General features: G+C 35.8%; 1 protein-coding gene across 5 annotated transcripts in view; it reads right to left on the reverse strand.

Annotated features, from left to right (window-relative positions):
- CSMD3 (CUB and Sushi multiple domains 3) overlaps positions 1 to 12,914 on the reverse strand; it is a 1,176,027-nt gene that overhangs the window by 528,800 nt on the left and 634,313 nt on the right. For all 5 annotated transcript variants that reach the window (XM_044781000.2, XM_014843283.3, XM_070481504.1 and 2 more), the window contains one exon: positions 4,588 to 4,700. In XM_044781000.2, coding sequence (XP_044636935.2) covers positions 4,588 to 4,700 — 113 coding nt within the window. The remainder of the gene's footprint in view (positions 1 to 4,587; positions 4,701 to 12,914) is intronic.

Raw genomic sequence — 12,914 nt, forward strand, 5'->3', positions numbered from 1 at the left:
TTGCTGTGCCTCAGTTACTTCATCTGTATGACAGGGATAATAACACTACCTTACCTCATAGGTTTCTTGCGGTTGATTATATGAGACAATACATGTGCTTACAACAGTATATAACCACTCAGTAAGTGCTTGCTATTAATATATATTGTTGAGAATGCACACTATCACACAACTAAAAAATCAATCAAACAATTACAATGTCTGCTTTCTAAAAAGATGATATAATATCATTTTTTGAACTCTATGAAGCCTGGAGATTTTTCTTTATATGCCTCTGACTTGGATTTTAAGCTCTCTTACTAAGTATTCCTAAAGAATATCAAATAACGATGTGGAAATAAAATTGCACAGACATTTGAAATCAGGTGGTTTTTGTTGTGTGTGTGCACGTGCACCTGCGGACACTTTAGTCTTACGTCACCTGATGAGACAATGGGAGCTCAGTAATCTAACTCAATCTTGTGGTGCCCTCATTCTTTTTACACTGATTGGAGTCTCCAGCTTGTCTCCAGACTTTGTGCTTCCCCAAACCCCTCAAAATCTACCTAGGATGTTACACTGTATAATGGAGAATAGCATGAAGTCAACAAACTTAGAGTTGCATATAGGTTCTGCAGTAAGTTAATGATCTGACACTCATGCTAATACATTCAGAAATTCCAAAATTATTTACTGAATGCTCACTATTTGTTAGGTTTGTGCTAGGTACTGGGTAAACAAAAGTGAACAAAACAGACCAAATTTCCTATCATCATGATGCTTACATCCTAGTCAGTTTTCTGATCTGTAAAAAATTAGTAATAATTCTTACCTCTTGGAGTTCTAATGAGATTTAATGAGCTAATGTAGGCAAAATGATTGCAATATACAAGGCTCAGAGTATGTATTATTTAACCTTTTAATGTTGCTTAGGCTTCCTAAGATGAAGATGAAAATATGTCCAAAAAAATAGTGCAGTGTTAATGGATGCTAATGTGTCCAATGAAAAAAAACTATCTTCCTTTTTGCTTCCTTTCTGGTTAATGTGAATTTGAAATAATGACAATATAAAAAAAAGAAAACTAAACTGACGTCTTTAAGGGCAATGGGGCAAGATAAATGGACAGGTTATTCTTCCTTTTTAGCAGGAACACCTGCTGTCACATCTTGAATCATAATTTTGGCAAACTCATCAATCTCCTGTGAATTGAAACGGCAGACTTGTTGTATGCAACATGGACATGACCTGTTTTAATAGGTAAAGAATATCATTAAATTTCCCAAAAGTCTGGTGGAATTTTATTCATTTCTCTATTCCATACAGTAATCAGCACACTGCCATGCACATAATAAACAATAAATGAATCCGGATTGAATAAGAATGAATTGCATTTATAACAAAGGTCTATTCTTGATTTGCAACATTTGTTGCTTTTCAGTATTTTAACATAGGCACTGTTCAAACTCTACAGAAAAAAGCATTGATGGTTCCAAAAATTAAGGCTGAAGTTCTAAGATAAAGAAAACTTAATTGGGCAATTATGTATCACTTTATATTCACAGATAAATTTTTGGTCTCTCAGTCAATAGCATGGTCTTAGAACAGTCATTTTCAAATCATGTTTTTTGGAGCACTAGGATTCTTCCTTATATTTGGAGGGAATGAAGGGCAGTCTTACCAATGGGGGCTGTCAATTCTCCTTTCCACCCCAGTTCCACCAGACAGCTCAACTTTTAATCTTTTTCTATTTTGGGTTTCTAACAGGAGATTTCATTTGAAATCTTATTTCCTTTAAAATCAAGTTTAAAAAACACTTTCTAGGTAATTAACAAAACACAATTTAAGAATTAAAATATATTGTAAAAAACAAAATCTAAATTACATAATTTAGTCACTACTTTTAAAATTTTTTAAATTTAAATAACAAAATATACATTTAATTTATAGGATCTCTACATTTAATGTTATCTCATGCAAAATCTACAGATGACAGAAAAACGAAGATATCTTTAGACTTATATCTGGAAAGGATTTTTAGCAGGTGTTCCATTTAGAACCAACACACTACTTAACAGAAAGCATGGTAATTATGAAAATTATTTTTAGTAGGCAAAGTTGCTGAAGTTATCAGCAAATCAAAATTTGAAACCTCAAAATGAGCCCTGTTTCAACTTTGAGCTCAAGTTTTAAATTATGGAGAACGCAAAAATATGATTTTCATAGTAGGAGAAAACATCATTGTAAACTAAACTTTTGAGGACATATTTATCCTATATTATATCATATTATATAGGCCAAATCACTTGTTCAACTTTATTGAACAAGCAATCATTAACCACCTATGGGACATAAAAGGGGGTTGCTAATAGAAATAGAAGATGAATATAACATATTTCCACTTGGTTATATAGTGCATATATATGGATAGGCTTTATAAAACAGAGGAAGTATTCTTTTGCTATGGGTAGAGTTAAGGAAAGTTTCATAGAAGAAGAAATATTTGAATTTGTATCAAAGGATGAGTCATGTGATGCTGAGCTAGAAGTAGAATAGGTAGAATTTACTGAATGTCCAGAGAAGGAGAAGTGTGAAACAACTTTCTGGGTTCAGTGAATTATGGGTAATTGATAAAATTGGATTGTAGGGAGGAAGACAGAAACAGGGCGAAGAAAGCTGGAAGATAACGTCTTTGGAGGTTTTGGACTTTATCTCTAGCAATGAAAAGTTATGAAAACATTTTAAGTAGAAGTGTACTATGATCACTTGTCTGCTGTGAGAAGATCACCACTAGCAAGCAGTGTGAAGGTTAGTTTGGAAGAGACCAAATTGAAGGGAGGGAGAAGAATAAGGGCATTATTCATTAAGAATCTCCTGTGTTGGTTTCAAATATCTCATTTCTGTGGATATTTGTAAATGAATAGTTACGTATATTTTTATCTGCACTATATTCTGATCTTCCTGTAAGAGGTAATATACAGTTGTTCTTTCTGTATGCAGCAGCTGGCACACAGTGGATCCTTAGGAAATATTTTTTGAATTACTCTTGTTGAAAACTGAGCAGAAAAAAGGCAAAATAATGCTTAATTGTGCTACTTTACAATGTATTTCCAGCTCTTGAACTGCAGTGAAGTGGAGACCCTTGTAAATATCGATAGAACTCCCCTGCTGCTACAACCTGTTCATGAGCATTAATAACTGTGTTTGTTGAAGTATTACCATTAATGATTAATACAGTTTCTCAGGTTCAAACAACTGTAGGCTTTGGGACAAGTAATCATCATAGGGTGAAGAAAATAATAAAATCAAGGAGAATATGAGGATGCTAGGTTCACTTCGCCATTTAGAAAGGAAAAAACAAGAAAAAAGAAAAAATCAAAACATAAATACTTTCAACATACACTGACCATTCTTTAAATTTTGTAACTTTGTTTTATTTACAGGGGGATAAATGTGGATTTTAAATGGAGGAGAAATATATTTAACTCTATAGTCAAGCTAACCTTTTTATTTTTTTAAACTGACATTTATACAAGTTCTTTGAGCTGTTGAGTTTTCAAATTAATACAGTACCAAATTTAGTCACAAGTTAAAAACACAGAATGTATGTTTCCTGTCTCTCAACAACATCACACATTCATTTCCATGTGTCTGGATATAAAGGCATGGCAGGCCACTGTTTGAAGAAGGAAACTGGTTAAAATTATTACGAAAGTAAGAGAATTTTGTTTACTTGATAAGTCATTGTTTAATCAATAAGATAGAGAATAATGATTTTTACCACAATAGAAATAACAAATTCAAGCAACATAACTTTCTGATGGACTATTTTATATTTTCATCTTTTAAAGCAGAGATTTTAATTGAATTTATTAACATTTAGATTTTTTTCAGTCAAAATTCCAAATTTGCATTTCTAATTTGTATGTTGCATATATATATCCATTGTCTCTATTTGGCTTTAAGCAGGTTCATCATGTGTCAAAGATATTTATGATTTCACAACGCTTGCATCTATCTCTTGTAAATGAAAATAGAACAAAAAAATTTGTTATACATATGCCATTAATCATCAGTTTGTATCACTACCAATACTGGGATGGGCAGGAGCAATTTAACACATTTGCAGTCTATGGAGTTGACAGTCTGAACACTAAGACTACCTATTTGCTCTGAGACACTGAGAGAATGGATTACCAAAAAAATGGTACGTTGGATTCTTTGAGGAATTAAATCCTTTGCTTTGTATTTAAGCATTTGATAATTAGTAGATTTTTGGCCAGGTAAATTAAATAAAATTTATACAATTACATTGTCTATTCAGGGAAAGGCTAGGAGTCCAGAGTGACTAAAGCATAGGGATAGTACAGTGGACTAGGGGAGAGATATGCAAAATAGACATCCTTTAAACTTAAAAAAACCCTAATTTTACTTAAGGAAAAGTGAAATCAACATTTGTAGTTACTTTAAAAAGGAAAGTGTTTTGTTGAAATATATTTTTGCTTGTGTTCTCGGAAACTTATTTTGTAGATGCAATTAAACATGAATTCAAAAGTATTCTCTGGTGGTATTAAGATAACATATTTCCCACAGTAGCAATTCAGCATTACCTTTGTAGTTAACCTTGAAGCCAACAGATCCGACGCTTTCATCTGTTTGAAGGTGTAGCCACATTTGGCTACTCATGCTCACTATCAAGTCTGGCACAAAGCTTCCAGTCAGCCTAAAAAGATATGGACAAAGAAGGGAGAAATGGGTTATTAAAATATCCTCTGCATGCAAATTATGAGACAGATGTATTTCTCAATACTTTTTTGGCTAGAAAAAAAACTGTCAGATAAACTTAACAAGACTATCTGTTGATGTAATAGAACAAACTGCACAATTTAGATAAGTGATCAGGTTTATTATAAACAAGTAGCATTTTATGTGTTTAACTAGGTTAGTTGATTCATATCCCTGAGGCAAGATACTAAATTTTAGACTATCAGAGAATCTTATACTTCTTTTTGAATTGAAAAGGAGGATCTATAAAATTCTTTAAGTTTTTTTTTTTTTTTTAACACCAGGAATGCATTTGGTTTTAACCTTTCAAGTTTCACATAACTCCATTCTAAAGAAATATTATGAAAAATATTTAAGTACTGTGCAAAACAACAAAATGACAAAGAATATAATATAACCATTTGCAATACTGACGTCAAGCTAGACACGACATGTATGTTTTATTGTAAATAGTTTTATTTTAAAGAACATGCTACTAATTTGATGTGTCATGACTGAATCTATGCATTAATAAACTCATTCGGTCAGGCTCAATTTTATAACCCTCACAAGGGAAATTACTTCATGTTTCCTCTGCCATTAACAATGTTGCAATCACGTATTTGAACCAAAGCCAAGGGTTACATAAAGCAGGGAAGCAAACAAGTAAATAAGACTTTGGGGGGAAAAGTCTGTCAAGAAAAGAAAGGAAAAAAATGGATTCACTGCTGAGTAAAATATCCATATTGATATGGAATTCTAAATTATATACTAAAAAGATAGGTTTTTAATGGAAGAAATTCGTATTTACCTACTTTATTGCTAAAACCATGAGAATTGCTGGAAAATTACATTAGGAGAGAAGGTATAAAGTTTCTCTTCTCAATAAAAAGGGCACCTTAGGAGAGCATGTCTCTTGGATGGAGCCACACTATAATTAGACCAGCAGAGGGCAGCATAGATGACTACATCCTTGAAGTGATCATGGCAGCAAAATGCCCTGCTCACTACTTAGCCACCAAAATTGCAAAATATCATCAGCAGACTGCATGAGCAAAATGGCTGTGCACCAGGGTCCAGTGTTACAGAATTTATGGGAATCTATCACAAATAAGCCAAGTTAAATATTATGATTAATTATGGGATTATGCATGATATAGAGGGACACTGTAAAATATCAAGATACTATCAATATATTAAAGAATTTTAGGTTATATTCATTTTCTCCCTGCCAAAGCAAATTTAAAATTATTATAATATAAAGAGTACACACACATACATTCTCCTTCATAATATATATGTAAATATGTGTGTATACATATCTGTATCTACAGTACACACAGTAGTCCCCCCTTTTCCACAGGGGATACATTCCAAGATCGCCAGGGGATACATGAAACCATGGATAGTACTGAACTCTATTTATACTACACTTTTCCTATACCTTCATACCTATGATGAAGTTTAACTTATAGACACAGCAAGAGATTAACAACAATAATTAATAATAAAAGAGAACAATTATAACAATATACTGTAATAAAAGTTATGTGGATGTAGTCTCTGTTTCTTTGAATCCAAATATATTCCTGAATCTGCGTAACCAGCCCTTATTTGTAGTAAATGGCTTGGTGTCAGTTATATCAGGGGATCCTTTGCTGAAGTTTTTCTATAGGCTCAGTGCTTTCTGGTACAACACGTTGCCGTTATTCAGAATACGTTTGCTGTTCATGTCTTCCACCCACAAATTTAATGACTTTTCCTTTTTATCTAAGCACTTATCATGAACTGAGGCTGTAACTTTTACAGTTTGAGGTGTAATAGCAAAACTAGCACAATCTTCTTTTTCCTTCTTTACAATTTCATGGATAGAAGATTTGTCCTTACCATAGATCTTAGCAATCACAGCATACAATTTTTTCTCTTTCCTTATTAAGTTGAAAACTTTCACCTTTTCACTTAAAGGAACCACTTTATGGCTTCTCTTTGACATATCCAAATTGCCAGCATCACTACTCTTGAACTTTGGTGCCATTATTAAGTAAAATAAAAGCTACTTGAACACAAACACTGTCATACCACAACAGTTGATCTGATAACTGAGATGGCTACTTAATGATTAAAGAGTGAGAGCATATAAAACGTGGATATCCTGGACAAAGGGAAGATTCATATCCCAGGTGGGATACAGCAAGATCTCATCATGCTACTCAGAATGGCACACAATTTAAAACTTATGAATTGTTTATTTCTGGTATTTTCCATCTAATATTTCAGACTGTGGTTGACTGCAGGTAACTGAAACTGCAGAAAGTGAAACAGCAGATAAGGGGGGACTACTGTATATGTATGCATAAAAATACATATACACTTATTTCAAAGGATCTTTCAATTAAAATTTGTGACGTGAACTCTCAATTTTCAAACTGATGAATTCATAAGTACTAGTCTTTTGAGGTACAATAGAAAGGTTTATGGATAAGAGTGAGGACTCAAGCTCAGAGACATGACAGAAAGTCAAGTAAATTCCTTATGAAATTGGCATGAGAGTTTATAATGATAGGATGTGCATCAGCTAGCCCATATCAAATATGTCAACAATCTATCTCACAGTGAATATTAAAAAATGTTTCCATGGGAAGATTTAATTATTGCTCTTTATTATCTCCTCCTATAACTCTCTCAGTCCAGAACTGTTTTACCAGTCCCAAAAGTCCAGCATGGTAATTTTGTCAAGTCATAAAGAACAGCTAACTCATACAAGCTAAATTGTTTCCTTGCTAACTTGTTCTCCTATTGGCCATGATTATACCTAGTTCCCAACTCATTGTTGGTATAAGGATAAATATAAACCTAAAAAAATAATAATTAAAAATTCCCCTGATGCCAAAAGGAAAGAGAAATCCCCATTTCCCTTTAGCATTTCCTTTGGAAAACTTGAAATTATAAGTGATGTCTGTTTCTTTCAGATGTACGTAAACCTTTTAAAAGCTAAATAAGCCTCTTGACAATTTTGCATCCCATGAATGTCTTTCTTGGAGTCCTTGGGGCCATATCTTTGAAATGTGAACATCAAGAAGGATGTCGCTCTGTCTCCCAGTTTCTATGGGAGTTTCAGTCTAGACACATAGCTCCACAATTTAAATTCTTGCCTGTCATAGGATAGGGGAAGTTTTATTTTTCCTTTTGATAAGGACCATTAACATGTGTGTAATAGATTGCATCTGTCTGACTATATAAAAGGGTGAGATTTATTTCTCTGTGCAATCTCTTAGCTGATTGCCTGTGATACACATCACAGTCTGGTTTAATGCTTATTCAATATTAAAACTATTTCATTCTTTTCTACTTTTTGTGGAGAAAGTTAACTGGGTTGGCAGGAGATTTTATTTGTAATTATATTACCTAACAGTTTGGTAATGTGGATGAGATACAAATGGCAGTCCCTGAATTAAATGAACCAGCTGAAGGTCTTGTGGCCACACAACAGTTGTATAAGAGACCCTGAATTATAAAGTCTCCTTCCTAGGGCTCTGCTCTGTTGGAATACTAGCTGGATGAACCTCCTTTTCCAAATTCAAGATTTTAGTGTTGAATACGCAAGGGTAAACAGGACTTTAAAATCCTATCAGGCTGTGAGGGACTGGAATTGGCCACCCCAAGTTACCTCTCTTTGGCATGAGGATTATTTTGGGCTGGTTACTTTTAAAAACTGCAGACAGGAAAGAAACTCTGAAAAGTAGAATTTAACCCTTTGTTGAGAGACATTTGCATTTGTAAAGGAAATCTCCATCTGTAAAGGTGTCTCCCTCTCTGTACCAGGAAGAAGGGGGGATGACCTTATCTCTAGAAACTCTTGTCAATGTAGAAGACAAGGACTTAAATCTGCATAATAATCTTACTCTCATTTACTTTACTTGTCTGGTAACCTCCCAAAACTGACTCCTCCCACCCCCAACATCCTCCTTTGTCTTTAGCTGAGGATGGTGTCTAAGGTGAGAGCTTCCACAATTTTGGTGAATTACTCAGTTTTTCTGGGTCTTTCCCATGTATACATGTTATAAAGCTTTGTTTAATTTTCTCCTATTATTCTGTCTCATGTGAATTTAATTCATTGTCCAGCCAGAAGGACCCAGAGTGGGTAGAGGAAATGTCTTCCTCCCCTTCAGGATCAGGACTTACGCTCATGGTGGAAAAATTTGGGAGACCAGGAATGTTGCCTGAAGTTCTTTCTCTCATATAGGTAATATATTTTTGTTGCATTTGGAATACATATGACAATCCAATCTTTCAGGATTTGTGAGCCTCATTCCAAGCAGATGAATTAATAATATTTATTGATAGATGCCATTTTAAGTGGAAAGTTAAAAAACGATTTGGATAGCTAGAAGGAAAGATTGAGAAGAATGGAAGAGGAAATGTGAGAATTAAAGGTACTTTCTCTTTCACAGAACCCTTTTCTTCCTTTCTCTGCTACCTCTGCTCCCTCTATTCCCCATGCGTCTGTATATCCTTCTTGCTTCAAACAGACTCCTGGAAAGAGGGAAGTGATGATCTTTCAGATATGTGGTTCCCTTTGTTAGTGGATTTCCCTACAAAGAAGGATGAGGGTACAACCTCTTTAGCTAGTAATGAATTACCTGCTTTGTCTGAGAACAGAGGCCTGTGTGCCTCATATCCTAGCCCTGAGCGCACTCTATGTCTTAGCACAGATTCTACCTGCAGGAGTCCCTTATCATCTACACAGCATATGTCTAGGAAAGCAGAAATTATAAAGACATGTGATTAGCAAATAGTTGAGAATTTGTGTAAAGAACCATGTGCCTATATGGAAATGACAGGATGTAGAGTAGTTTCATTGGTCACTTGGAAAAGGCAAAATAAAAAATAAGAAGTACTAGGTTGACAAATATATCAACATGGGAAAGATACCAAAAAGCCACATAATTCTACATTTTTCTTGTCACAATGTGAAGAAAACCAGCTCTTCTTTTGTGATGACCAGTGCAGCAGATGCCATTGAGAAGCTACTCAGCCTCCTTGCTAGCTGATATTGCTCATATGAAAGCTTTTTTCCCTATTTCCCAGAAGTCTGCAGAAGCGCTCCACAGTGTGTTTTCAATTTACATCCTGTAAGGACCTGGAAATGGCCACCCCAAGATATGTCTCTTTGGCATCAGGATTATTTGAGGCTGATTGCTTTTGATAAACTGGGACAGGGAAGGAGGCTCTGAGGAATGGAACTTGCTCTTCCTTAGGACACATTTACATTTGTAAGGTAAATCCCTATCTGTAAAAAGTGCCTCCCTCTCTGTACCAGGAAGAAGAAAGGAGATGACCTTCTCTCTAGAAACTCTTTATCAATGCCAAAGGCAAGGAGTTAAATCTGCATTTTATTGTGCTTGTCTGGTAACCACCTGTAACTAACTTCCCTCCCCCTCCCAATGTTGGCATTTCTTTAAGGATTAAGCATCTTTCCTTAGGCTAGAAACTGATTGCTGCGCTCACCTGTGACCACCCAGCTCCAGACAATCGACTTGCCTCCTGCTATGCCCACCGAGATAGCAGACCACTACCTGCTGTGTCCATCAAGCGCTGTGCCGACAGGGCAATCTTGTGACTATTGTGGGAGCGACATTTCAATCACATGTGAAACACCCTGTTTGGGGGTATATAACTACTATGTGCACCCCACTTCTTCGGTGCCCTTTGTTCCTTCAGGAAGAAAGGCCCCGGGCCATGGTTCCTCATAAAGCTTTGTTTAATTTTCTCTTGCTATTCTGTCTCATGTGAATTTAATTTGTTCTCTGGCCAGACGAACCCACATTTGGGAAGAGGAAATGTCTTCCTCAGCTACGATCCCCACAGCAGGGGATGTGCACAAGCTACTGTTTAGGATCATGCAACCATCAGACGTCACTAATTTGATGGAGCAAGCACATTGGGAATTAGAAGACAACCCATCACATCAAGGAGTAGCCAAGTACCTGTCACCCTCCATAACTATGGAAGAACCAAGGATTTGAGAGATCCATCAAAAGGGATAGTTCGTAGCAGTACTCGAAGCCTTTCTTCTAAAGGTGAGCTCAGAGAAATGGCAGTGGTGTATATAGAAAATGGGTGAGCCCTTCATTATTTTCCATCATCAATTTGTTGAGATTTTCTCAAAATTTACTAGCATGGATCCAGAGGTAGATCAAAATGGTTCTTTGGTCCTATCCGTTTTTGTCTTGGTTCTCTTGCTGACTATCCAAGCTCAAATTAGAAAATGTGGTAGAATGAGAAGGACAGACTATTACTCAAATCTTAGCAGCAGTTACTCAACTTGGGGACAATCTAGAGAAATATGAAGAAGAGAAGAAGTTAAAAACTGCTGTGTTAACTCTTCAGTTAAAACTATTTACTAAAGGAAGTAATCTCTACTCTGGTCAATTTATAAATGCAGCAAAGGAAAAAAATTGTAGTCATTATCATAAGAAGTTAGGACACTTGAAGAGGGATTAGAGAAAAGAAACTCCAGTGGATGCAAAAATTGCAGAAACAAGGGAATTGGGAAAGCTCAGAGTTTTGGCAAATGGTTTACTATTGACAGACTGAGAGAATCTCAGATGTAGGAACTGGTGAAATATACATTTCAATAACTTTCCCTTAGGCTAACTTAACCTTGCTTTTTCTGCTAGATACTTGTTCTACTTATTCTGAAATTTCCCCCAAAATTCCACACTTTCCATCTGGCCATAGACCAACACAGGTTGTTGGTATTTTGAATCAGCTTTATACTTGTTCCTTTTCTTCTGTGGTTCCCACATGGATAGATCATCTGACACAAGAACATGCTTTCTTACTTTCTCCTGTAAACCTACTGGGGTGAGATCTCCTGTGCAAATTAAGACTACCATATTGTATAGTCCATATGGGGTGTCTGTAGAATGCCCTGAAAAGAAAGCATCTGATTTGGTTACTGTATGCCTTCTGAAAGAAAAGGGATATAGCAGAGAGTGTCAGGCTCATGCTGTGCTGGAAAAGTACCCTGAGCAAGAACAAATCAATGCATGGCTTTGGGCCCTAGGAATAACAGTACTGGTTTAATCTGAGATGTAGAACCAATAGAAATAGCTTCTCAAAAACATAAGCCATGCCCATGTGTCAAACAATACCCTTTGCCAAGAGCTCTATTAAAAGGAAGAAAACCAGTTTAAAAAAAAAACTAGAAAAAGAAGAGATAAATACAAAAGGGTACTAACCCTGTAATACCTACAATACTGCCAAACTTCCAGAAAACAAGGAAGCTAAATTTGCTAAAGATGGTCCACCTTAGTACAAGATCTTAAAGAAGTAAATACATTGTTCCATTAACGCCTGCAGTTCCTAACACTGAGACTACGGTAATGTTAGTACTGTGGGGGACTGGAATTGGCCACCCCAAGATATGTCTCTTTGGCATGAGGATTATTTTGGGATGGTTACTTTTAAAAAACTGCAGACAGGAAAGAAACTCTGAAAAGTAGAATTTACTTACCCATTGTTAGGAGACATTTACATTTGAAAATGAAACCTTCATCTGTAGTCTTCCTCTCTGTACCAGAAAGGAGAGATGACCTTATTTCTAGAAACTCTTATCAATATGGAAGGCAAGGTCTCAAGTCTGCATAATAACCTGACTCTTGTTTACTGTACTTGTCTGGTAATCTCCCATAACTGATTCTCCCCACCACCACACTCTCTTTTGTCTTTAGCAGGGGGTGGTATTTAAGATTAGAACTGCCATTTTGGTGAGTTGCTCAGTTTGCCTGAGCCTCTCCCATGTATTCATGTTATAAAGCTTTGTTTAATTTTCTCCTGTTATTCTGTCTCTTGTGAATTTAATTCTTTTTCTGGCCAGAAGGAGCCAGAGTGGGTAGAGAAGATGTCTTCCTCCCCTACAGTTTGGCAAATTGGACAGGATAAAATTTTACTGGCTGGACACTGCCTGCTCCTGGACTACTGCAGCCAAAAGATCCTGGACCCCTGAAAAGAGCCTGCCGGAGATAAGAGTTCTTACCACGTCAGTCTCCCGGATCTCTGCCTGCAGCGTCCAATGGAAGCAAGAGTGGTGAGGATATTTTGCTTTTCTAAATGTAGGTTAGCAGGAGAAAATTTTGGTGAGGCTAGCTTCTTAGATTCAGCCACTCTA

This window comes from Equus asinus, chromosome 12 (assembly GCF_041296235.1).
Source record: "Equus asinus isolate D_3611 breed Donkey chromosome 12, EquAss-T2T_v2, whole genome shotgun sequence".
NCBI lineage: Eukaryota > Metazoa > Chordata > Mammalia > Perissodactyla > Equidae > Equus > Equus asinus.